Raw genomic sequence first — 27,132 nt, forward strand, 5'->3', positions numbered from 1 at the left:
AGATCGAGGGATGCCTGGGGCCAGCCACCGCCCTCCTACATCCTCTTCCACCAGCACCCGGCGTCCCTGCCGTCACCCCCGGAGAAGTTTTCCAAGTTGTCCCGTTGCCGTCCCCGCCCCGCCCCGGGACCGGGGGAAAGTTGCGCCCTCCCGCCCTGAGGCTACTGGACCTACGCTGGGACGCGGGGCCCGGCGGGCGGGCCGGGGGGTCGCGCCACCGATGGTGGGAGGCGGCGCAGAGGCCGAGGCGCCGGTTCCGCTCGCTGGCTCTAGCCGGGAGCCGCGCCTGCAGGCAGCCGGCCGCGGCAGGGGAATGGGAGGAGAGCGAGCGCGCTGGAGGAGGGAGAAGACTGGAGGCGGGAGCAGGAGGAGGGGAGGGAGGCGGGGCGGGCGGGCGGACCCAGGATGGGTGGAAGGTGCGCCTGGAGGGAGGACTCGCCGGCCGCAGCCTCCCCGCGCCGCGGACCTCCGCGGCCTCCGAGCCACGGGAGGTCCGAGAGACCGTCATCTGGGGTCTTCGGGACTCCTGGAATGATCCTTGCAGAAGTGGAAGGGCTGGTTTTCACGGCGGGGAGCTGGGACCGAGGCGGGACCTCTCGCCTGCGGACCCGCTCGGAATACCGGGATCGAGGACCGAGGGCTCCGGCTGATCGCTTCTCCCGCCGCGCAGGAGCCCCAAGGAGAGGCTGGGTGGGTGTGTTGGGGCACCGCAGCGTAATGAACCACACCACCTACCCGGCGCTCGGGAAGGAAGCCGAGTGGAAGGAGCAGGGGGGAACGGGGAGACTGTCCGGAGCCCCTTCCCCAAGCGCTTTCTTGCCCTGACCGGACTCCGTCGGGCCTGCAGAGCCCCGGGGAGGCGCGCGTGGCCGGGTTGCGAGCGCCCCCTGCTGCCGCCCGCGTGTCGGTAGTCCTCGCCGCGCTCTGCGGGCACGGAGGTTCCCAAGGCTGGTGGGGCAGGGGAGTGCTCAAAGATTTAGGACTTCAGCTGTCCGCCCCCACCCCAACCCCCCACCGCTGCCTCGGTTTCCTCCACTAAGGGCAAAGAGGTAAGACGAAAACTGGCTTGGATTCCAATCTCAGCTTTTTAACACAGCTCAGAGAAAAAGTAGGTCTCAGGGGCAGCTAGGCAGGGAGGAGCATCGCTTTGACTATGTTGTCACACACACACCGCATTCCTGCGGACTCCCCCCACATAGTCACACCCCTCTTGGAGTGGCTGTAGAAGGAGCTGGGTAAGAAATTTCAGATGAATCACCCCAGCCCATCCCATCCCCATGCCAGACTCCAAGAACCTAGGCTCCCCCTCTGGCACCCTCAGCCCTACTTTGTGGCCACTGCCACCAGCGCCAGCCTGGGCAGCCTCAAGAGCACATTTTTTTCACCACTCCTAGAGCCCCTGATGTCATGCCCCAGGCCTTGTATTTATAGCCCGTGTCTCTGCAGGACATCCTCTGTATAAATAAGCATCAAGCCACCCCGAAAAGTAGGGCTCCTCGAACAGACCCGGACTTGAGACGGCGTGCATGCTGGACCTTCCTGCCTGCATGCCCCGTCTTCATGGGACCAGGGAAGTGCCCACAATGTCTCACTCTTCCCCAGCCTCACACAGCAGGGGTGGAAGGGTTCCTTGAGCCAGGGCTGTCCCTGCCTCCCGCCACCCTACTCAGCGCCTTTGTGAAGTCTGAGCACCCACAGCCTGATGGTGGGAGCCGACAGCCCCTCCAGAGACAGGTTTTACAGCTGCACCCCCACGTGCTGGCTGGGCTGAGTCTGGGGTGGCCAGAGATGGAGGGGCCTCAGCAGCCCCCTCCCCGAGGCTGGACTGAGGGACTACTTTCTCACCATCTCCAACCACACTCACACTGGGGGGCCAGAGGGTATCTCCCCAGACACTGCAGTCAGCATCAGCCCTTTGTTTCCTGGCCCAAGTTTTCCTCAAAAGGCACCAGGAACCCAAAGGAGCTGTGGTCAGGGCTGCTCAGACTCTGTCCCCTGCCCCTTCCCTCCACTTGGGCCTTCCCAAGTGGCAGCCAGCTCTGGATCCACCAAGAGTCAAGCCCTACCGGGCCCAAGCCCCAGTGGGGACAGCCAGGGACAGTCTACAGGCATCTGTGAGGCTCAGCCACAGCCCCAGGGTCTGTCTCACCTGCTGCCGCCTCCCAGCCCCACCTCCCAGATGTGCAGTGGGCTCTTGAGGGCAGTGGAAGCCATTACATAAGTTGATTCCCACCCTTCCCTGCAGCTGTCTCCCCCACACGCAGCTTCTGGGGCTGCCTGCTGGCCCCAGCCCTGCATGAAACTGAGCCTCAGGCCATAGCTTCAGCTATTCCCAAACTAGAGCTGACCTTCCATTGTCGTTCCATTCCACCAGTGGTCGGAGCTGCCTCAGAGCAGCCCCAGCGGGGCACTGGCCTGCCGTCCTGGCTGCACCAGCTTACCTAGTGGTCCCTGGACATGCCCTGAGCTCCCACGTCTCCGGTCCTTCCCAGGAGCTGGTTGCTACTTCTGTGCTTGGTGGCCCTCCCACTCTCCAAGGTCCACTCACCTCTCACCCACCGCCCTTCCAGGGAGAAAGAGGTACCCTGCTTTCCAAGTTCTTTGACACCGTGTACACAGTACCACGGTCACACCCAGAGAAGTACTGAGATGCTGGTGGATGGCAGCACACATCCCTTCTCTGTCCCCAGTACTGGCCAAGATCCCTGAATGAGGAGGGGGAGTGACAGCCTGGCCCCAGTGGGGGACATACATGAGCCTCTCTCCACTAGTGCCCAAATGAAGGTGTCCCCAGAGGATGCCCTTGGAAAGGGGTGGGGGGGAGGTTACCTAGTACCATCTTTTCCAAAGACATGGGAACAGTTAGGGACACGGGGACACCTTAGCTGAAAGCCCTGGAGCCTCTTATCCAGGCCTCAGCGCCAAGACTGGCCCCGGATTCTCCCATGCCAGGGCTCCATGGGACTGGGGCCCAACTGGGCTTCACACCCCGGCTCTCCCCAGGAGCCCCCACCTTTCAAATCCCTAGGGCCCTCTCCTCACACCACCCCATAGGCCCCAATCTCCCCACCTTCCCAGCCCCCTGATTCATGCCCTCCACGATGCAAGTCCAGCACCCTCTCCTCCAGCGCACCTCACCTGACAAAACCCCAACCCTGGGCAGACCTCAATCAGCCACCTACCTTTGCCGGAGCAGCTGCTCCTTCCGGAGCGAAACACTCCCTGCATCGGCTGGCCTCACTTTCAGGTCATGACCACACATCTCAGACTTCCCTAGGGTACTCACCTTCCACCCCTCCTCCCAGTATCAGTAGCCCCCTCATCCTCCTTGCCCGCACGCCGTCCCCCACTCTAGGATGTGACTTTGCCTCCGACCTAGAAGATGAAGGCCCATAGGCAGGAAGTCCCCCAAACTCTCACCCGAGCTCCAGCTCTGCTGGGAAGGCAAGACCTCTGCAAGGATCTCAAACCCTCTCCTGTCCTCCAGGACTCTGCTCCTGCAGTCACCCCCTCCAGCCTCACGCCCCCTCCCCGAGAAACCCTCTATGCCACCTGCCCCCTTCCCTGAGAACACGGCAGGCTCAAGGCCACCCCTTCCTTCTTGGCCTCCTTTTCTCCCCCAAACACCCAATCATGGATTCCCACTGAGCGGGATTTTTTTGCCCCTTCTCCTCCAGGAACATTGGGCAATCCGGCACCTGGAGACATTTTTGATGGTCACAACAGGAAGAAAGGGGTTGCTGCTAGAGTCTAGTGGGTAGAGGCCAAAGATGCAGCTGAACGTCTTACAAAGTAAAGGACAGCCCCTGCAACAAACAATTATGAGGCACAAAACACTAATAGTGCTGCCCTCAGGTCACAGCACCCCTGTTCAGTCCTGGGGTCCCTTGTCTTCTGGACCCAAACTCTTAGTAATTTCATCCAGCCCCATAGCTCCCACCTAGATGCTGAGGATGCCCTGAAGTCCATCTCCTGCCCTGAACTCCAGGCTCATTCAGCCCACACCCTCCCTTACCTCCCCTGAGGTCTCCACGCCGTGCTGTATGTGGTACCCTCACCCCCTGCATCCCGTAAGCAAGTGTGATTGCCTTAACTGTCAAAGCATGTTCCAGAATCCCAGACTCCGCCCCCTTCCACAGCCCCATCACTCTGGCTTGCACAACTATAATGCTTCCCTGCTGTTCTCCCTGCTTCTAATCTACTCTCTGCGGAGCATCCAGGAAGGCTTTTAAAAGCTATCTTCTATCTTATCACTCCCCTCCTTAGAATCCTCCAGCAACTGTTCCCTGTTGCTCTTGGTATAAAATCATTCCTCTCTATCCTTGCCCTGCCAGCCTCTCCTGCCCCACCATACATCATCCCTCCGCTCCGACCTTAACTCCCTCCTGCCTCACGGCCTTTGCACTGGCTATTTCCTTGGATTGTTCACAGAGTAGTCTCTATCATTCAGGTTCCAGTTGAAATGCCAACATCCTAAAGGAACACGCTCCTCCATCATTTACAAATCCCTGATGACTTCTTTTATCTATTTACTGTCCATCCTTTGTTCACCCCCCAATAAACTCCACAAGAATGGAAACCCTGCCTTGCTCACCATGTTACTTCCAGTGCCCATAGCCGAGTCAGCCTGGCACCTAATTCAACAGAGTCTGTCAAATAAGTGAATAAATTGATGAGTGAGGCCATGTAGTTATGTGGTTGGGGATTAGGGAATAGGCCACGGACCCCGGGATGGGTGGATAGCCACAGGGCTCTGGTTAACAGCCAGCATCCCATCCATAGAATAATCCCCACACCAGGGCTTCAGGGGCTGAACCAAAGCTGGACCACAGGGGCAGGGTGGGGCTTGTGGAACAGGCCTGGGGAATGGGGTCTGTAGTGACAGGTGGCTTCAGGGTAGAAGGGTAAGGACAGCCCTGGTGATGGCCCTGGTCACCCCCAAAGAAGAGGGGGGGAAGCACTCTTCCCCTTGAGCCACCAGGCTCGGCCAGCCCCATGGTCTAGAGAACCCAAATTCTGGAGAATCCAAAAGCCACGTCCTAATGGAGGCAAATGGCAGGCAGCATCTGAGAGCTGGGAGGGCCTCCAGGGCACAAAGCTCCTCAAGGCCTCTGACCTAGCACGGCCACCAAGCCCAGCCCAGAGCCAGAGGCCTGGCTCTACCACCGAAAGAAACCCATAGATGGGTCTTTCTCTGATAAAGGGGGGCACTATGTAGGCTCCCGATCTTTGCTTGGGAATCCCCCAGGGGAATGGTCACCCTGGCGGGAACAGGGCCAGAGCCACTCCTCGCTCCCTCTAGGCTCACTCAGCCCCTCTCCTCTCCTGCCTGGGGGCAAGCAGAAGGATCGAGTGTTCCCCAACTCATCTTTCCCTGAGGCTAATACCTGAGACCAGGCCCCTGCCCAGTCTGAGGAAATCCCAGACTCAAGACAGAAACCCAAGATGGATTGAGGGCAGAGGCTCCAGCCACCCCGGAGCATATCCTCACGTCCCCAAACTGGGCCCAGGAGGCGGGCAAAGGCCAAGCTCTTCCCCAGCACTGAAACACGGCAAGCCTCAGCCCTGCTCCCTCAGCCCTGCCCCTCTGCTGCCCTGAATCCCTCTTCCCACCCCAACCCAGGAATTGGGTGGGTGTAAGGCCCTAAGTCCCCTCCCAGGTCAGTCAGCAGGGTTAAACATACTCATGCACAGCCCAGCACACGGTTCCTGGAGCAAATACCCAATTTTTATTTCTGCCTTCCCGCAGAATGTCTGAGGCGCTTGGCCCCACAGGGCCGGGACACGGGCTCCTACTTCCCCCCCTACTCCAAGCAAGGCTTCCACGGGCTTCCAACAGGGAACCAGAATAGTGCCTCTCCAGGATTGGGGGGCTCCTGGCCTGTAAGCAACCCCCCCCCCAAGACTTTCTTCACTCCTGAAATAGCCTTCACCCAGCAACAGGAGGTAAGGACAGGGCTTTGCTGAAGGAAGGAAAACAGGTTGAACACACACACACACACACACACACACACACACACACACACCACCACCACCACCACCCCCACCCCCCCACCCCCCACCCCCCCCCCAACCCCAGTCCCTTTCCAGCCGCCAGGGACTTCCCAACTTGACTCCCATAACCAAGTCCCTGGCTGGTGGGGGGAGTGGAGGAGGGCTCCTGGGAACAGCAAAGCAGGGTGGAGAGGAGGTTTGAGTCCTAGGTCCAGGGCTTCCCATTCTCACTGAGCTCCCCCACTGTGCAGTGCTGGAGGGCCTCCACCCCTGCCTCCTCACGCCCTGGGATAACATTCCTGTCACTGGAGCCTCCCTGCACTGCAGGGGAACAAGCTGAAATCCCCTGGGGGGCGGAGCTGGAGGCTACAGATTCCAAGCACTCAAATACCAGGGATGTGAGGCCATTCCCCGGGTCCCAGCCACAGGCTCCCCCAGTCCTGGCCTGAAAGAGAACCAGAACCTGAGCATGCTGGGGGGCTGTGACTCACCTGCAGGAGGACTCCCAGGGTTCTGGAGCCCTGGAGAATATCCTCTCCCCTTCCCAGCAGCCTCCAGGGCTAGGGCAGAAGCTGAGAGCAGGCAGAGCCAGGCGTCTCTTGACAGACCTGCCTTCCCCCAATAGACCTAGAAGTCCCCTTTGTCCCCAGGAGCACTCAGGAGAACACATGGGGAAGGAAGGGGCAGAGGGAGAGTCCTAGGCCTCAGACAGGGTAGCCAGATTGGGGCTGGAAGACCAGACACTGCCTGGAAAGGCCAGGGGTTACACAACCCTGCTCTTCTAGATAGAAGTTGCCCTTCCCCCTTGGGGACAGAAGCCACAGGCTTGACCTCTGGGCATCCCCCTGAAAGGACTTTCAGGTACACCTGCTCCTGGCAGATCTGGGTTCCCCAAAGCATCCTGGATAGGCATTAGCTGGCCTTCTGCTTCTGGAGATGTGGTTGGGGGTACAGAGGGCACTTGGGCTAGCCTAGACATCTCTAGAAAAACACCAGGAACACCTGCTCCAGGCTTGGAGTTCAGGGAGGAAGCTGGGGTCTGAGGCAGCCTTGCAGAGGCCCCCACAGCAACCTTCCTCTGCGCAGGGAGCTCCCAGCTATGCGAGCTCTCTTGGGGTCCTGCGGCAACACGCCGTCCTCCTGCCTTGGGGCCACTGGCGTCGGTGTTCCCAGATTCTGCCAATAATGCCTTCAGAAGCCGCTGCAGGGATGGTCTAGGGGCAGGAGTAGGGCTCCTACCATCACTGTGGGGCTGGAACCCTGCAGCAGGAAAGACAGGAGGTTATGTCCCAGAATTGCAGAAGGAAAAGGCACCACCCCACTATAGAGCCCCGGAGCCATCAGCCAGCCTCCTTGTTCACAGCTTACCTGAGACAGCCTGCCACACCCCTGCTCAACACCTTCAAGACCCATATTCTCAACTCCCACTGAAAGACAAGGATCACAGAACCATCCTGTTCCCTCCCCTCTTGGTCGCATTAGTCCCCACCAGCAAGTCAGGGCACCGAGGTCCTCCATGATCTCCCGCCCGTACACTAGGCTGCTGACGGTCAACGCACCGGAGAGCCAAGGGCTGACGGCACCAAGGGCACTATCCCCCCACCTCCTGGGGCCCTCTGTACTGAGCGACCCCCTGCCTCTCCCCCTTTTGAGGTCTTCTGCAGAATTCCTCCCGCACTTGTAACTACCTTCATCATGGTCAGGCACGTGCCAGGGAGGATGGGGCCGCCTTGTTCTTCACAGCCACTCCTGGACCATGGTCCCAGAGTTTTAGACAATTCTTCATCTTAAGCCCAAGTTCTAGCTGGCCAGGCCCCTCCACCCCACCTTGGTGCTGTGTCTCGCCCCTGTCGCGCCTGCCCATGCACGGAAGGCTTCACAAGGAGCCCAACCTTCCATCAACAGACACTGACCGTATCAGGGCTGACCTGCTTCAAGCAGCAAGTCTTCCCCCTCCTGGTCCCAGCTCGCTCCCCCACACCTGGGAAGTGCCAGAGACCACCACAGCAGCCGTCTCCGTTTCTGGCCGCCCACTCCTGTACTTCTAAGCTCTCTCGTTTAAGTATCACAACTCCTGCTCCACTCCTGCTCTGCCACCTCCTCGCTCCCAGACCATTCTCCACACCCGACTTGGGCTCCACAGCCCTCACTGCAAGGACTCCTCAAGCACCTTGCCCACAAATTCCCAGTCCTGCAGAACCAAGTTGTCAACTGACGCTGTGCCTCCCCCTGGCCGCCAGCTGCCCCGGCACCGCCCACCACGCTACAGGGTAGCTCTAGCCGGGTTCTTCTCTTGCCAACTAGTCTGCAGCATCACGCCTTTCCCTTCACATCCATCACCTTCTCCCCAACCTCTAGGCCAGTGACCTCATGTCATGCTTTGTGACCAAAGCCCTCAGAAGCTCATACATCTGCACATCAAGATCCACACGCAAGGTTAGGTCCGCCCCGGTCTCCCTTCTCCTTAGGTCCAAGGAATCTCAGACATGTTCTCAGAGACCCAACCACTAAGGGCAGCTCCTACCCAAATGTTCTAGATATTATTCCCTCTGCCCTGTGCATTTTTTTTCCTTCTCCATTGGGTCATCATTTCAGCATCCAAGCATGCTTGAATATCTACCATCATGATAAACCTGTTCTCCTCATAGTAGTCCAAACTCTAGAATACCCACCAAGCTCTTGCCACATCTATTTTTTAACCAAAAAAAAAAAAAAAGAAAAAAAAAAGAAAGTATCTAGTATGTGATATGATGTATGGGAAAGAATAGCATAAGAAACGGTGCTGGAACAACTCGATACTCACATGCAAAAGACTTAGGATTAAATATTCAGCACCTTGGGTTAGGCAAAGCCTACTTCAATAGGACACCAAAACCACAGTTAAAGGATAGAGAAGTTAGACCCCCATCGAGATTAAAAATGTATTCAAAGGACACCATCTACCTATAGAATGCGAGAAAATATTTCCAAATAACAAGTCTGATAAGGGACATGTATCTAGAATACACAAAGACACATATGCTCTCAAAGAGCATATGTGGATGACCAAGAAGCATATGAAGAGATCATTAGGGAAGCGCAAATCAAAACAAGGAGATGCCACTTCATACCCACTTAGGATGGATATAGTCTGAAGAATAGAAAATAGCACATGTTGGCAAGGACATGGGAAAACTTGAACCGCCGTACACTGCTCATGGGGGTGAAAAATGGTGCAGCCAACTTGGAGAAACATAGCACTTAAATCTGGAGTTACCGCAGGACCCCGTAATCTATCCCTAAGTGTATATCCAAAAGAAGACACATATTCACATAAAATCTGATATACAAACGTCCATAGTAGCATTAATCATAATAGCTCAAAAGTACAAATAACCCAAATATCTTTTTCAACTGATGAACAAACAAAATGTCGTATGTCCATACAACGGAGTGTCATTTGACAATAAAAGAATGAAGGACTCCTACATGATACCATATGGAGGAGCCCTGAGAACATTATGCTAAGTCAAAGAAGCCAGTCAAAAAAGATCCTGGATTCCATTTACATGAAATTTCCAGAATAGGCAAACCTAGAGAGACAGAACATAGATGGGCAGTTTCCTAGATCTGGAATTAGGGGCGCTCACGTGAGGGAGGCTCAAGGTCTCGTGTTTACTTCTCATTTGGTTTCCTTTGTGAGGCGCTTGTCCAGTCTCTTCCTGGTTTTCTACTTTGTACTTCCAGCTTTTTCTTATGTGTATATAATATATATTATGTATTTGGGATACAATTATGTGTTTCAAAAGTCCTCTTCTGACTTGTAACATATTCTCTTTGTCTTTTGATTAGCAGTTTTACTAGAATAACTACATATGAGATACTAATGTAGTTAGATTTGTGAATCTTTCTAGTTTTATGGGTTGCTTTGTGTCTTAAAGAAATCCTTACCTATCCCAAGGTCATGAAGGTTTTTACTATTTTTTTCCCTAAAGTTTATTCTACTTATATGTAAGTCTTGTATATATCTGAGAGGAATTTGTGCATGAGTTGGGAATTTTTGTAATAGATAACTAGTCATCTGAGAGCCACTCAGTGACTAGTCTATTCTTTCCCTAATGATCAGCAACGCCCCTTCATCAAGGCTCCACTTCTGAGTAGAAGTCATTTATGGACTCTCCGTTCTGTTTCAATGGGCAACGGTCTATCCTTGCACCAGAGCTATGCATTTATAGACACATTTTATGTACATACATTTCCTGTATGTATTTTATATGGATACATTTGTACAAACATTTTTTAAACTATATATCTTGATATCTGGTAGGGCAAATCCCTCCACTTCATTTTTCTTCAAGAGTATCTTTGCTATTATTTGCCTTTTGTGTTCTAACTTTAAGATTTTATTTACTAGTCAGAGAGAGATAGCACAAGCAGGAGGAGTGGCAGGCAGAGGGAGGAGAAGGCTCCCTGCAGAACAAGGAGCCCAACATGGGACTCAGTCCCAAGACTCTGGGATCATGATCTGAGCCGAAGGCAGATGCTTAACCGAGTGAGCCACCCAGGCGTCCCGCCTCTTGTGTTTTCATAGGAGTTTTAGAATCACCTTGTCAAGATTGCCAAAAAGCTTCTTGGGATTTTCAGTAGGAACTGACAGACTCTATAGATCAGAACTGACATTTTTACATTGTCTTATTAATGAACAGGATACATCTCATGTATTTAAGAATCTTTCATGATTTTAATGAAGGTTAATTTTCCATAGAACTTCTGTCAGATTGATTCCTTGGGACCTTATTGCTATTATAATGGTTTTTTTTTATTGTTTTCCAACTATTGATGTAATCATATAGAAGTTTCTATACATCTGTCTTTTAAAATTCTTTTTGCTGGGGCACCTACGTGGCTCAATTAAGCATCTCATTCTTGGTTTCAGCTCAGGTCATGATCTCAGGGTCATGGTGTCAAGCCCCACACCAGACTTAGGGGAAGTCTGCCTGAGATTCTCTCTTCTCCCTCTGACCCTCCTCCCCAAAGTAAATCTTTACAGAATAAGAAGGTTCCTATTGTTTCTAATAATTTATTAATAGGTGTGTTGCTTTCAATATAGATAATCGTCATCTATGAGCAGCGACAGCTTTTGCCTCCTTCCCAACTTCAGACTTCTCATTTTTTCCTCTTGTTGTACTGCAACGGCTAAGACCTTCACTACATCAAACAGACAGGACAATAGTGAAAAAACTTGTTTTTGTCCTGATTTTAGCACTTTTACATTAAACATGATTTTTGCTCTGGATTTTTGGTAGATACCCATGTTAAGGCTGAGAAAATGACCTCTAGGGACATCTGGGGTGACTCAGTCATTAAGCCTCTGCCTTTGGCTCAGGTCATGATCCCAGGGTTCTGGGATCGAGCCCCGCATCTGGCTCCCTGCTCTGCGGGAAGCCTGCTTCTCCCTCTCACACTCCCCCTGCTTATGTTCCCTCTTTTGCTGTCTGTCAAGTAAATGAAAAAAATCTTTAAAAAAGTGACCTCTATTTCTATTCACTAAGATTTTTTAATCATAAGTAAGAATTTTCAAATGCTTTCTCTACATCTCTTGTAGGAAACCCCTGACAATTTCACCCTGCTCACCTCTGCAACCTCAGTCCTACCACTTCACCCTCATGGACGCCACCCTCCACGCAGGAACCTACCCCAGATTCCTCAGATCACCCTGCCCCTTGTCACTCACCTCCACCACGGGGGCCTTGGCCTCTCGGGTTGCAGTCATAAAGCCTGAGAACCCGTGTGATGTCCGAGGTGCTCAGATTCCATCGCTGGCCAATTTGGACACTGGGAGCCCAGAGGGGTGTGATGGTGGGCAGCCCCCGCCGGCTGAAGGCAAACCTGAAACCCAGCAGGTGGGGACCTGAGTCCAGAACACAGTGGGGGCTGGCAGGGCAGTGAAGAAGGGAAGAAGGAAAGGAAAGGGTGTCCTCACCTCCCATAGTGCAGCACTGATGAGTAGTCATAGGGTACCAACATGTTGCTGCTCTGAGACTTGATGAAGTTGATTTCAAAGCCTGGGGGGGCAGGGGTGGAGAACAACCACAAAACTTGGCAATGGGGGGCGTGGGGAAGAGGGCGGGGGAGGGAGGGGTTAGGTGTTAGGGACCTTCCAGGAACTTGTAACCTATGTGAGCTGAGGGATCCAAAACCATACCCAGATGTGCCCCCGACCCAGTACCAGTCCCTGGTCCCCACCTCCTTGGTGCCTTCATTGCCTACTCCTCCCCTCCCCAGGAGGGGTCCAGACTGGCTCTAGCTGATGTGGCAGCACAGGGATCTCAGGACTTCCTAAAGAGTGTCCTCTACTTCCTGCCCCACTCAAGCTCACCCAGTTGCAACAGTCTTTGTAGAACCCACACTTTCCACAGAGTCTCACACTACTGTGGGTCTTCAACACCCCCCACCCTGACAGAAAGAGTACCTACCCTTCAACCAGCTCTGGAGACCCACCAGCCCATCACCTGCACTTGAACTCCCACTCCCCAGCAGCAAGCCACTTTGTTCTTTCTGCCCTGGGCCAGCACACCCGCCCCCCAGGTCTGAGTCCAGCACTCCCCCACTGGCCGGAGGGCTCACTTTTCCCCGTCACTGCCATACTTGCCTCTAGAGAGTTCTTCACACTTCCCTTTAAAAATCCTTAAGATATTAAACAGTTTTGAATAGGCAATATATTCATCTGGTTCAAAAGTCAGAAGATGTTGAGATCTATAATAAGCCTCCCACTCCATCTCCTGTCTGAGTTCCTGTCTCCCCACCCCAGTTCATTACTGTCATTAGTTTGTATATCTTAGCAGTTTGTTCTGTACAGAATATAAATGTATTCTCATTTTTCTTCGTTCTTAATAAGTGGGGGAAATTGCTTAAGAAAACCACGCGAGGGGCGCCTGGGTGGCTCAGTGGGTTAAGCCTCTGTCTTTGGCTCAGGTCATCATCTCAGGGTCCTGGGATCAAGCCCCACATCACGCTCTCTGCTCAGCAGGGAGCCTGCTTTCCCCTCCTCCTCTGCCTGCCTCTCTGCCTACTTGTGATCTCTCTCTCTCTCTGTCAAATAAATAATCTTTAAAAAAAAAAAAAGAAAGAAAACCACTCGAGTTTATGAGTGTTCTTGGTTTTTCTAATTCATTAGTTTCAGTCTTTAACTTAATTCTCTCCTGCTTTACTTTTTCTTAACTTGGATTGAAATGCTTAATTTTTTTCTATTTTTACTGATAGAAGTATTTAAGTCTACATATTTTCCCTGAGCATTGATTTAGCTGAGAACCATCAGCTCTACTGTGCTGGGGTTTATTTTTGTTTTTTTAAAGAATTCCTGCAATTCTTTAACCCTGGAGCTAGAAGAAAGGGTTATTGTTGTTTTTTAGACTTTAATTTGGAAGTAGAAGAGATTTTTGGTTTTATTATTTTATATCATGATCAAAACATTTGAATTAATGCTTCCAAATTTGAAGTTTTTCTATCATATGGTAAGTTTTCCCAAGTATCCTATGACCACTGGGAAGAATTAAAGTCTCTATTTGCAGGGTATAATCACCGTTATCATCCCCTTCCTTAGGCTAATCTCAGATCTCGAACTCCATCCCTTGTCTCATAAGGTGCTACCTAGGTCCCTCCCACATGGCACCCTTTCTTGTGGGCTCCATGCGTGTTGGTCTCTTGAGTACCCTCCCCTGCCCATTTCACCTGGTTCACCTCACAACAGCAGAGGAGGCGCTCCCACGGGAAGCTCTCCGCCTACAGGAAGCCTTCCAGCCCTTCCCCTTACCCCCACATTCCCCCAGACCAAATTCCTGATCATGTAGTTCCTCTGCTTTCCTCCCTCATGAAGCAGTGGCCTCTACTCTTCTTACCTCCTGACTCAGCCTGCTCCCCCCAACCCTGTCCTCCAAGCAAGCAAGCCCACCATTCCAGAGATCAGATACCCAGCACACAGCACCTGCTCACTGGTGTGCGACACAGTGGCCCACTCCCCAGACCAGCCCTGGCTCTGCCGCTGCCACATTTTGGGACGTGGTCTCCCCGGGCTTCCTCTGTCCCCCATGCCCATTGGTGCCCAGCTCACAAGGACTGAGCCCCTGCAGGGCTGTCCTCAGCCTCCTGCATCAGACACTTGGCACACACAGCCCAGTACTTCCAGGGAACACAGCCCCTGCCCCAAACCCACCCAGCAGTGTCTGGTGCAGGAAGGACTGAACAAGGGGCAGAGATACCATCAACTCCATTCACAGGTGCCTGGCTATGACGATGAGGGAAAAGAGAAAGAAAGAGAGAAAGCAAATAGTGATGCTCTAGCTCAGGCAGGACTGTGGGTGGGCAGATGGAAGGCTTATAGCCCAGGGCAGTAGTATCTGGACCACCTCCAGGTTTCAAAGGCAAGTAGGAACCCCTCCTTCCCCATGGCAGACAGGCAGATGGTGGGGAAGATGGATAACCTCTTCTAAAGTGACAGGCAGCTCAGGCCCTGGCCCATGCCCTCTCACCTCAGGATCCCCAGTCCAGCCCGTGCTGTGCACAACTTGGCTTACCTGGGAGGATCTCGTTCCAATTGATACGAATATAGCGGTCCCGATCAGCCCGTGAGTGCTCATGCCAGAAGCCTAGCACATGCATGAGCTCATGCAGGACAATGCCTGGGCCTTTCTGGAGACAGGTGGGTGCTAGGGACACTACCTGCATCCCTCCACTGCGTCCCACACTGGAGAAACACCTGCAGGGCCAGAAGAGTGCACTGGGTAGACACCAGCCTAGAGATCCAGAGCAGACCCAGGCCCCCTTCCCCTCCCCCACAACATCCCGAGATGAATGAGCACCAACAGGTAGCCCCCATCCTAGATTCTAATCCCAGGCCTGAAGTTCCTAATTCCCTTCACTGCCTGGCCATCTGTGAAATGGGTACACTGAATTCCCATTCCCAGCCTGGGGTACAAGGAGGATGGAGGGATGGAAAGGAACATCGGTAACGGAAGCAGCTCGCTGAGTGAACGTCCCTATGCAGGGGTCCCTAAGTCAACGCTTTCACATATGATCTTTGGTCCCTAACAAGCTAGAAATGGGTACTGCCATCATCCCCATTTCAGAGAAGGCAGGAGAGCCTCAGGAGTCAAGGTGGCTGGCTTCTACATTGTAGAACCCGGATCAGAGGCCAGGTGGGTCCCACAGAAGCCGAACCCACTCCCCAGACCATGAAGTCTCCTCACAGGAAGGTTTTGTGAGGAGGGTCGGTCAAGCATCCCCTTCTCCTCCTTCTCCACCTTCTGCCCTAAGTATCTGTAGGTCCAGCTCCCACCCAGCAGACCACTCAATGGGCAGGACGGCTCTGGACCTGGGAAGACTGGCCCAGAGACAGGCTTTAGACGATGGCTTGGGCAAATCCCGGCTGAAACTCAAAGAACACAGAGGAAACCCCCACACAAGGTGCACACACGCACACACACATGCATGCACGCTTGTGCAAGAGTGCACACACATGCCCCTGAGCACGTACCCAGACATGGGGATGATGGAAATGAAGTCTCTCTGGCCATGGTAGGCGACAAACCGGATGCATGTGAACCGCTCAAACTCAGCAAATGCCCTCAGGAGAACCTCACGGCTGGCTTTATCTGGGGGAGGCGACACCCCAGCTAAGCCGCCAGCGGAGACCCTGGAGCCCTTGTAACCCCTGGCAGGCCCGCACGCAGGGTGGGAACGGAGCCTCCAAGCATTCTTCCAGAATGGAAATGTCAGGAAAGGACAGCTTGAGTGTCGAGGGAGGAGGGGGAGGGGGAAGCTGGGTCCCAGACAGGCCCTGGCTGTGCAGCCTTGGGTAGGTCCCTGTCCCCTGGGCTGCTTGGCCTTGAGATGGGGGTACAGAGGACTGTCTGTCCCATCAACTCTTCTGGGCTCTCAGCCCTCCCAGCTCCGGAGACGCTCAGGAATAACAGCTTCTTGGGGAAGGGCTCTTTGATAGTGGCAGAGGGAAGAACCCCAGAGGAGCCCAGGCTACACAGGGGAGTAAGAGTCTAGAACAGGGAGGCCCACAGCTCCCAGGACCGAGCGCACACTCACTCACCATACTTGCTGGAGAGCAGGAAGGGGACCTCCACAAACCCCCCGTTCTTAGGCCACGTGTTGCTGCTTGCTGAGAACACCTGGAAGGGACTCTGAAGAGAGAGGGCAGTTCGGGGACCCTGGGACACAGGCCAGCCAAGCTTCTTGCCCCCCAGAGGTGCTGCGTCTCAGGCCCCAAAGAACCCAAAAGACCCGAGAAGCAGGACGCAGGTATAGGAGGGTGGGGACAGAGGGGTGGGACATCCAGGGGCCAGCTAGGTGAACTACAATACACAACGCGAGCCTTTGTTCCACAGAAGGGATCCAGTGACCAGGAACAGGGGCCTCGCCCCACCCACCAGCTCCAGGCTTTGGCTCTGCAGCCCAGCCTCATGTTGAGCCAACAGTGGGCAGCCTCCAGCCAACAAAACCAACTTGCTCTCACCAGGTCACTGTCCTGTTCAGGAGGATACCTCTGCCCCCCAGTCACTTAAAAGATGGCCCTGTTCTCCTAAACACCATGCATTCTCGTCTCCCCCCGCAAGTCACCCCAATTCCTTCCCAGCCTTCTCCCTTTCCGACTCCACCCCTCCCAGGGCGGGAGGGTCCCAGACCATGGCTACTACCCCCAGGGTTCCCCACCACAACCTCCCTACAGCCCCACCAGCCCCTCTGCCAGTCTGTGCTCATCCCTTCCTTCATTCCAGTACTTTCTGAGCACCTGCCCTGGATAGAATACCAAGCTGGATCCTGAGGGCTCAAACCACTTCCTGCGGGAAGCCCTCCCAGGCTGACTGCTGTTAGCACTGTAGATGTTACCCTCCCTCCCATTCAGTCTGGCTGATTCCTACTAGAACATTCCCTGTGACTTTAGCAAGAAGGGATATCTATCATGCTACGAGCAACAGAGATGACTTCCTCACGTATCACGCCCCCATGACACCAGAGGCTGGGTTCAAAGGCTTCTAACGCTCTCCGGGAAATAATTCACACCCGTGTGTGTACATGCTCACACTCACTGGCCGAAGGATATCCCCCTCCAGGAGGAAGCTGCTTTCAGGGGATTCCTCTGGAATGAGCCCTGGGAAGAAGGGAGGGATGTGCATGAGTTCATGCCCCCCACCCACAGAAACCAAACTCTAGGGACAGGCCCAGCAGCAAACCCAGAGTCTGGCCTTTCGGACTGGAGAAAGTCTCCAGTCTACAAACATGCATGAAGCTTCTTTGCCTGATCACATCTCTCCCTTGTTAAGACACAGTCCAGAGCTCCCCCAACCCATGCAAATCCAGTTCCAACCCCTCCCTCTATGTTTGAGTCTCTCTGCTAATCAGGAGCAGTCTTTTCTTCAGCTGTCCCCTACGTCCTCCCCCTCTCCAGCTCAGGCCACCCTCTGGGAGCACGCCCTGGGTCTCCTGTCCTTCCTCATCCACCATCTAATTCCTACCCATCTGTGGGATATCCAGGGCCCTCGCAGTGACAAGTGACCAATTCCAGCTTGCACCAACACAGAAGGAAGGCGGCCGGCGCCCACCAGTCTGGCTCTCTGGCTCACTTCCTCCCCACGTCAGCCTGTCTCTGCTTCTCTCTCTGGCCACAGCTGGCAGCCCTTTTCCCCAGCCTCCTTACTAAAAGGTCAACCCTACGAGGAGTCCTGGAAGAGGCTCTGGCCCAGGAGGTCCGTTAGGTTGGGTTCCCTAGACACAGAGCCTGAGCTGACGAGATACCTGCAAGTAATTTATTGGGGTGGGGGGAGCGGTGCCAAGGAAGACCCAGGCTCTGCTGGAGTACAGCCTCAGCCTCATCCCACAGGAGCTCGGGACCACGAAAGGCACCACACGCTTGTCCCCATGGCCCCCATGAGCCACTGTGGGCCACCCTGGGCAGGAGAGGGAGTAGCTTCCCAGGCATCCCTGGCCAAGGGCCTTCAGCTGTGAGGCCTTAGCAGCCCACATTCCCAGCAGCTGGGGATGGCCCGTGCTTCCCAGTAAAGCACATCTCAGGTAGCCGTTGGGCCTCCAGCGGCCCTGGCTGAGAGTGTCCTCTATGGTGGCTGAAAAAAGAAAGTCAATGTCGGGGAAGCCCCAGATTGATTCTAGCTACCTCCAGACCAGTCACAGTCACTAAAAGGTGGCACGATGCCCTGCTCCTGCCCAGCCATGCTGGGGCTCCAGGTCACCTCACAGAGAAAGAGGAGCCAGACCACAGGGTCATCGGAAGACCTGCATCCCTCCAGGCAAAGTTCCCCCAACGCTTTAGCTCCAACCTCTGGACTCCAGTCTGTTCCCCCCCGCCAGCAGCTTCATCCCAGGTTATCCATGTTCTCTTTCTTCAGCGGAGATCCCCAAACAGGGAGGCGGGAGGCCTCCTGCGGCTTTGCTTTGCCCACCCCGCCTCCAGCTCACACCTGCAGAAAATCCTGCCCCAGATGGCTGACATCTCAGACACCCACAATGACTTCCTCAACACCAGATGGAGCACCCCAAAGACCCATACTTTTCCAGACCGTTTTTTAAAAACCCAGGCTTTTCTCTCTTCTTAGAAAATAACAGTCCGATAGAGAAGATACAGAAACAGACTTTTTAAAAAGTTGCCCACAGAACAAGGAAAGGTTCCTCCTCTAGAGCCCAGTGAACGGGCACCTTCCCAGCTTGTTCTGCTTGGCTGCGTGTTCAGCACAGTCCTTACCACACCACGTCGACTCGGAACCCCTCCACCCCACAAGACGACACCGTGCCCTCACCTTGGTTAATCGCAGGGATGTCCTTGTCCCAGGACGTCTGGGTCTCCTCGGGGTTGAGGCCCTCTGAGAAGCTGGTTTCACAGGCTTCTGGGGAAGTGCAGGCTGAGGGTGCTCCTAGGATCAAACCTGCGGGCAGGCAAGGACCCATGATGCCCAAGGTGCCCTCATTGGTGAGAGGACAATAGGACATGGGGTGGGGGGTATCAGACAGCCAGAGCCAGGCCCTTCCCAAAGGCAGGCCTCCAGAAAGTAGTCCTCAGTCCCAGCTGGTGACGAGACCTAGACAACTTTGAGGAAGGAGCTCCCTTAAGTAGACCAACACTGGGCTCGAAAGTCATCCCCGGGCTCTGAGTATCTGTGTGTAGGAGCAGAAGAGAGACTCGGACAGACCTCAGATGCCCACTGTGACGGCAGTGCGGGCTAGCCTGGACCCTGCCCCGTGCCTCCCTTCTCAGCCCAGACCTCTGGAAAATGGACTCAGACTGGGCCAGGCTGTCACACCAGCAGAACAGGGACCTCTGGAGTGCCAAACCTGCTCCCTCCTGCCAGCAGGCCCCCTGCCTTCAGGATCTTCAGAACGCCTCCCCTGGTGCCCCTCGGCCCTCCGAACTGACTTCTGGGAACGTCCCTGGAGAGCCCGTTTTCTGAGCTATTCGACCTGTTCAAATCCCTGCGGGCTCCAGCCACACCCTTCCCTCCTCTGCCCGTGCTCTGCGGCTGGAACCAAAACTCCAGAAGAGAAGGGCGAGGCAGCGCTCTTACCTGGCAAAGAGAGCAGACCCAGCACCCATGGCCAGAGGCCGCCCATGTTCACGCAGTCTGGGGTGGGCCCCACCGACCGGCCCTGCAGCAAGCTGAAGCCCAGACACCCGGAAGGACAAGCCTGACTTGTCGCCAGCCCCCGCCCTCACCCACCCCTTAAATAGCAGCTTCTCCAGCCCCCACCTGCAGCCCCTCCTCAACGAACCCCACCTGCAGCCCAGCTCCATCAACGCCACCTGCAGCCCTTTACCACTCCTACCTGCGTTCCCCACCGCCACCTCCAGCCCCACCCCCAGCCCAGGCCGGAGCTTCCGGACCCTGGTCAAATACTTCCCCACCTGGCTGAAATCGGGAAGGTGAGAAACCAGGCACGAAGGACCATGCTGGGAGGGAGGGTACCACTCCGGAGTGTGCCTCATCTGAGGTCCCCTCCCACCACCAGGGGGCAGGGAAACATCACAGAAGGGTGCTGAGGCAGGCACGCCGGGATGGCCCTCATCCTCCAACAGTGGGAGATCCCTTTCCTGCCCCCCCACCCCCGCTGCCCTGTGCTCACACCTGGAAAAAGCTGCCTGAGACCCTGAGGTACCCTCAGCCTCTCTGGAAGGAGGAAAGGGTCACTAATTTTTATAAGCTTTTACTTTAGTTTACATAGAGGGAAGTGCACAGTCCCAAATGCGGGAACCTGGGAAAGTTTACACACTGAACTCCCAGCGTAACCAGCGCCCCAGAGAAGCCTGCCATGTGGAGAGGGGGAGCTTCTGGATACCTACACCTTGCATGGACACTACCCCTATCATCCCACAACAGCCTTGCACAATTGGCATTTATCCCCATTACACAGATCCAGAAGCTAAAGCTCCTTACCCACATTCTTCCCCCTCTACACTCCTTAGCCTCTTTCTCAGAGCTGGGTCACCAGGGGGCCCACCTGGATTTAAATCCTGGAGGTGAAGGATTTGAGGACCTCCCCCACCAATGCCCAGTGAAGAGAAGTGACAGAGCAGAGGCAAGGTCACCAGCCACGGTCCACACCGTGCTGGTGTGCTCAGCATCCTGCAATGCCTGGAATCCAGCATTTCTCCAAATACAATATAGGAGTCAGAGCCACGGGGAGACCAGACAGATGCCCCTGATCCCCAGGAAGGGTGTTAGGGTGTGTAAACGTGCACGGACTGGCCACACCTGATGAGAGCTTGCTAAAATCATCCTGACAGTCACCCTGCTTGGGTAGAGAAACAGATTCTTGGTTAAGAAATGCAGTTTGGCTTGAGGACATTATGCGAAGCAAAATAAGCCCTTTACAACAGGGCCAACCTGGTATGATCCCACTTAGAGGAGACACACAGTCAGATTCAGAGACGAAGTAGAAGGGTGGTTGCCAGGTCCTGGGGGGAAGGGGGAAACGGGGAGCTGTCATTTAATGGGCACAGAGCTGCAGTTCTGCGAGAGGGAAAGTTTCTGGAGATCTTGAATATGCTTAACATTACTGTCTAATTAAAAATAGTAAAGGTGATGGGGCACCTGGTGGTTCAGTCGGTTCAGTGTCCGACTTGTGGTCTCAGCCCGGGTCTTGATCTCAGGGTCATGAGCTCAAGCCCTAAGTTGGGCCAAATGCTGGGCGTGGAACCTATTAAAAAAAAAAAATAGTAAAGGTGGTAAATTTCATGTTATACAGTAGTCCCCCTTTCTTTGCGGGGGATACATTCCAGGATCCCCAGTGGATGCCTGAAACTGGTTGATACACAAGTCTGTTTTTTCCTATACATACAAACCTATGAGAACATGTAATTTATAAGTTAGACACAGTAAGAGATGAACAACAGTTAATAAATGCTGTAATTAACAACTAATAAATGTTCTAAAATTAAAATAAATGGTCTTTCTCTCAAAATATCTCATTGCACTGAACCTCACCCTTCTTGTGATGGTGTGAGATGATAAAATGCCTACGTGATGAGGGGAAGGGAGGTGGGTGATGTTGGCACTGTGACAGAGTGCTGGGTTACTGTTAACCTTCCAGTGATATGTCAGAAGGAGGAGCACCTGCTTCCAGACATCAGTTGACCACAGGCAACTAAAACCACAGAAAGCAAAACCTCGGATAAGGAGGGACTTATCGTATATTTTTAACCACGATTTACTTTTTTTTAAAAGATTTTATTCATTTATTTGACAGACAGAGATCACAAGTAGGCAGAGAGGCAGGCAGAGAGGAAGGGAAGCAGGCTCCCCACCAAGCAGAAAGCCCGAAGCAGGGCTCTATCCCAGGACCCCGGGAATCATGACCTGAGCCAAAGGCAGAGGCTTTAACCCACTGAGCCACCTAGGTGCCCCACAATTCAAATTTTTTTAAAAAAAGATTTATTTATTCATTTTAGAGAGAGTGTTAACAGGGCTGGGGGATGGGGAGGGCCAGAGAGAGAGAAGCCTCAAACAGATCCCCTGCTGAGTATGGAACCCCCCCTCCCCCACCGCCCGGCCCAGGGCTCATCCCAGGACCCTGAGATCATGACTTGAGCCAAAATCAAGAGCGGGCTCCTCAACTGACTGAGCCACCCAGGAGCCCTGCAATTCAAAATCTTTAAAGAAATAAATAAGAAAGAAGGAGAGAGAGGCAGAAACAACAAACTTGGGGCACCTGGGTGGCTCAGTTGGTTAAGCAGCAGATCCTTAATTTGGTCTCAGGTCATGATCTCAGGGTGGTGAGAGCGAGCCTGGCATGGGGGCTGCTTGTGGAATCTGCCCGAGTCTCTCTCTCCCTCCACCCCTCCCCCCACCCCCACTTACATGGGCTTGATCTCTCTTTCTCTCTCTCAAAAAAAAAAAAAAAGAAAAGAAAAGAAAAGAAATTTAAAAAAAAGAAAAACTTAAAAGAACACAGGTAGAGTAGCCTGGAGGGGGAGAGTGAGTGGAAGGGATGGGGCAAAGCCGATGGGCAGGGGCCTCAGCCCCCAGCCCTGCTGTTTGTGAGACAGGACTGGGTGGTGGGAAGGCCCCGATGACTCAGTGCCCCAGCTGCCCTCCACTCCCACCCCAAGTTCAGTGTTGCTGGCAGGTCCAAACGGAAGTCTACTCAGGGCCTAAGAAAGCCTTGATCACAAGCCCAGCTCTGCTTGGTTCCCACCGGGAGCGCCTCACCCATCCTGGAGAGCAGAGGGAATAAGGCCTGGGAGGCAGGCTGCTCGTCCTTCACCAGGCCTGTTGGAATGAGTGCCGACCTGTGCCAGACTCGGGGCACCGAGGGCAGAGCAGACCACAAGCCTGGCCCTCACGAGCCTCCGGCCTGTTTGAGATGCACAGCTACACACCTGCGAACCTTCACCTCCTGGGCCAGCAGTAGCTAGCATTTCCTGAGCACCTACTACATGTAGATGCCAGGCTAAGCCTCTTAAATGGACTGACTTGTGCTGTTCTCCACGCCACACCAACTGGCAGAGCCTGATGATAAAACCCCATTTTATAGACAAGGGAGAGGAAATGCAGGAGCAAACCTGGCCTCCTAACCATCGAGCTCCACCCCTCAGGTGTACCCTGCTGGGTGCCCAGAATGCCAGGGGGAAGAGCCAGCATTCTGCGGGGGGTACCCTTGACCTGAGTTGTGAAGGACAAACAGCATCAGCCAGATGACACTTGGAGTGGCCAGGAGTGGAGGCTGGATGAAGTAGGGGGAGCTGTCCAAGAGCTGACCATGAGGACCTCTGCACCCCTGCTCCCTGGCAAAACATAGCCCCTGTTGCCGGCAGCCCCAGCACGCACCCTTCCACTTCTGGCTTCAGCTGGGCCCATGACTCCTACCTCCCCGGACAGTGTAGTCCCATGCCAGGCAGGTAACCAACATTCAGTCAAAACATGCTGCTTGCGGGGCTCCTGGGTGGCTCAGTGGGCTAAAGCCTCTGCCTTCGGCTCAGGTCATGATCCCAGGGTCCTGGGATCAAGCCCTGAGTTGAGTCGGGCTTTCTGCTCAGCAGGGAGCCTGCTTCCCCTTCCTCTCTCTCTCTGCCTGCCTCTCTGCCTACTTGTGGTCTCTGTCAAATAAAAATAAAATCTTAAAAAAAAAAACAAAACCATGCTGGTTGGGTGGGTGTAAAGAGCAACTAAGCCCATCCCCGGTGACATGTTCTCACTCCAGACATGAGGCCACGTGGCTTCTGGGGACAAGAAGGAACTTGGGAACGGGCTGCCATGAGCCCCAGGGCAAACAGGCATTCAGAGGCCTGGGGGCCATGCCTGTGCATACGAGAGGAGAGGGGAGCAGCTATGTTGCCCTACTGTGGGGAAGAGGAGGCCCGGCCTAGCTCATGCACGCACGGCCGCCGCAAGAGACGCACACACACAGGCACATGCACGGATTATCTTCAGGGGCACGTGACATGCAGGTGTGTGCAATCTGAGAACGCCAGACACACACACCCATGCAAACAGCCACACACACGGGCGCACATGCGTACATATCCACCCATGTTCCCAAAAAGAAGTGGGGTCTGAGCCATGGACACAGGCCTCTCCCCGCAGGGTCCAAAGCCAGTGATAAGAACAAGGTTGGAGACAGCCTCCCAGAAACCACCTCCTGCAGGTCTGGAGACAGAATGCTGCCTGCGCTAGGACACCAGCACAGGGCTCCCAGGGCCCAGAGGGCCCCTCTGCCCCACCGGCACCTTTCTCCTTCCTTCCCCCAGGCACTGGCCATACCAGGAAAGGGGAGATCTGATGAAGACACGGCATTGGAGCATTTTCCCCGGGGCATTGACTTGAAACCAGATGCTTGAGATGTTGTTTTTTAAACAAAACAATATTTTATTGACACGTCCTCAATGTTCCATATAAATATAAAGTGCTAAGTTTCCAACCCCCGCCCGCAGGGCTGGGAGGAAGTGGGGGAGGGAGTGTTAAATGTCACCTGAACACAAAAAAAAACTTTCCAGCACCGATACAGGCGTGAAATGCTCACACACACACGTGCGCACACGCAAGAGGCCCACACGCAGCAGACGCAGCCCTTCCCTGACGCGCAGCTCCTCAGGAGCACAAGGCGCAGGCCCCAGGCCTGTAGTGGACCACCCCCTAGATGGGGCTCCTGGTTGTCACAGCTTGTTCCTTGGAGCCCTCGGGCTGCCAAGGGCTTCAACATCGTGGTGGGACCCGTGGGAATCCGCGGGTGTAGAGTCCAGTCAGTTTCTGCCAGAAGATAGAGGGTGGAGGGGAAGCAGACATGCCCTCCATTCTGGTCCCCAGAATGAGGGCCAGCCCTCAAAGCCAGCAGACGAGCACCAAGTGAGAAAGTCCAGAATTCCTGCATTCCCAGCACCACCACCTGGGGGCTTTTCAAATTTCGGGGAAAGGGCAACTTTCCCTGAACTGGAGAGAATCGGTGCCCCTCTCCCCGGGGCGGGGGGGGGGGGTAGGGGGGGAGCATGGTGGGGCCCCACATCAGTGACATAGCACCTGAGTCTCGAACTGTAGCAGCTGCCCCATGAAACTGAAGTTGGGGGAGATGACTCCCCGGCGCTGCTTGACAAAGTCAAAGGCCTCGTCAAGCCTCACGCGGCGGCTCTGTATCAGGTAAGCCAGGCAGATGGTGGCAGAGCGTGAGATGCCCGCCTGGCAGTGTACCAGTACCCGGCCTCCGCTGTTCTTCACCGAGTCTGCATGGGAGATGAGGAAAGGAGGGTCACACATGAAGGAAGGCAGGGGAGGTGACAGGTACCCCAGGCCCCTCACCTGGGTGTCCCTTCGGGTCCCTCCACTGAGGACACCCCCCTTACCAATGAAGCTTATGGCCTCCTGGAACCAGGCACTGATCTCCACCATCTGATTGTCCTCCACTGGGATGCTCTTGTAGCGGAAAAGGCCCTCAAAGTGGTTGGGGCAGCTGGCGGACACGTTGAGGACCGCAGTGATGCCACAAGCCTGCAGCCCCTGCAGGTCGGAGGAGTGGCTGCAGCTGCCCAGGAACAGGTAGGGTAGGATCTCCACCGGGCCGCCCTGCATGGGGAGGAGAAAGGGATCAGGAGGAGGCGCTCTTCTCAGCCCAGCGGACCTGGAGGGCTTGAGCACCAGCAGGGGCCAACATGTCGGGCCCCAGCAAGAGGAGCCCTCCACCTATCCACCTATCCTGACCACTCTGGAAACACCTCACACTCTGGAAACAGAGCACGCAAGGGGACACACAGAGATACACACTCACAAATACACACCTCCCCGGTCAAAGCCCCCAATATGCTGCAGACACACACTCACAGAGCCACACAAGAGCCGCCCACACCAGACGCACGGAGATGTGCTCCCATCTGCTGCGGACACGGACTCACACACACACACACGTGAGTGTGGACACGGAGAGACTCCTCGAATCCACAAGTGGCAGCCCCCTTCCCCAGAGGTGCCCATCCCGCAAATGCGGGGACGGGGGTTGGGGGCGAACAGCGAAATGAGCTCGGACCTCAGCTCACCTGATCGTAGAAGGGAGCCTTGGGGTCAGAGCGGCTGTTCTCGACCCCAGCAGACGACATGGCCGGGGCGGGGGACTCGGAGCACAGATCGGGACAGCACGCCTGGAAGCCATCGAAGCCGCCTGCAGGGAGGGCAAGGGGCGGTTAGCGGGGAGGGTCCGGCGGGGACGGAGCGGGTGTTGGGAGGACTCCGGGAGGGGGTTGCCGGGGCGCGGACGGCGCTCACCTCGCAGGAAGCACACGGCCGTGGGTCCCGCGCGGGTCTCGGGCAGCAACGCGGCGAGCAGCGCGTGTGCCGGGCCGTCGGGCGGGAGCTCGGCCACCGAGGCGCTGCCCTCGTCCAGCACCACCGCCCGGGCCAGCTCCCCGCGGGCCAGGCGCGCCCGCAGCGCGCGGTCCGGCAGCAGGCAGGCGAGGGCGGCGGCCGGCGGGCCGCGGGCGCGGCGCCGCAGCAGCGCGTTCCAGGGCACGGGCCGCGCGTGGCGCACGTGGCGCCGGCAGAAGGCCAGGAAGGGGCGGCAGTCCAGCAGCAGCGTGCGCTCGGCCTCCCGCGGCTCCCGCAGCAGCGCGCCCAGCGCCGCGCAGTCCAGCTCGTGCGCCGCCTCCAGCCCCATAGCGACGGCCGGGCTCCTCCGGCCCCTCTTACTGCGCCGCTTCTGCCCCGCCGCGCGCTCGGGCTCTCGCGGCGGCCGAGCTGCCCGAAACGAGTGTTCTGGGCGCCCTGGGAGGCGCCGCGGCTTAAGTACCCGGGGGCCCGCCTCCCGGGTCACCATACAAGGGCAGCGCAGGAAGGCGCCGGCCCCCGCCCCCGCGGCGTTCAGCTCGCGCTAGCGGGGCGGGCCCGGGGCCGGGGCGGGCGGAGCGGGGAGGAAGCGGAGACTAGCTGTTGAGGGAAGGGTTTTGCCAGAGTCGGTGGGGCCCAGGTGCTAACCCCCACCTTTGCGCCTGAGCCTGGAAGAACGCTCCCACCCTATGACCTGCTCCACACCGTTCAGTCCTTGGGAACTGGTGTCTCAGATGCACAGCCCCATTGCCCAGAGACTTTGAGGCCAGGGGTGCCCTTTGGCATGCTTCGTCTCCCTTCTCCCTTTGTCTTCCAAGATTTTCCCTCTGGGGATTTGTTACAA

The 27,132-nt window shown here is 55.4% G+C and overlaps 2 protein-coding genes across 2 annotated transcripts; both read right to left on the minus strand.

The window, feature by feature from the left end:
• Positions 1 to 269: 269 nt before the first annotated feature.
• ASTL (astacin like metalloendopeptidase) lies at positions 270 to 19,599 on the minus strand (the record flags this gene model as incomplete). Its single annotated transcript, XM_080813661.1, has 11 exons — positions 270 to 350; positions 827 to 948; positions 6,988 to 7,254; positions 11,708 to 11,862; positions 11,957 to 12,038; positions 14,547 to 14,728; positions 15,506 to 15,623; positions 16,073 to 16,163; positions 17,070 to 17,131; positions 18,792 to 18,917; positions 19,554 to 19,599. The coding sequence occupies 11 exons, from the start codon at positions 19,597 to 19,599 to the stop codon at positions 270 to 272; spliced, it is 1,332 nt and encodes a 443-aa protein (XP_080669787.1).
• Positions 19,600 to 24,335: 4,736 nt separating this feature from the next.
• On the minus strand, positions 24,336 to 26,713 carry DUSP2 (dual specificity phosphatase 2). The gene is made up of 4 exons (XM_080814239.1): positions 26,232 to 26,713; positions 26,006 to 26,127; positions 25,319 to 25,538; positions 24,336 to 25,198 (listed from the first exon to the last, which is right to left on the minus strand). The coding sequence occupies exons 1-4, from the start codon at positions 26,617 to 26,619 to the stop codon at positions 24,984 to 24,986; spliced, it is 945 nt and encodes a 314-aa protein (XP_080670365.1). The 5' UTR covers positions 26,620 to 26,713; the 3' UTR covers positions 24,336 to 24,983.
• Positions 26,714 to 27,132: the final 419 nt, after the last annotated feature.

The sequence above is a fragment of the Martes martes genome (genome assembly GCF_963455335.1).
Source record: "Martes martes genome assembly, chromosome: 9".
Taxonomy (NCBI): domain Eukaryota; kingdom Metazoa; phylum Chordata; class Mammalia; order Carnivora; family Mustelidae; genus Martes; species Martes martes.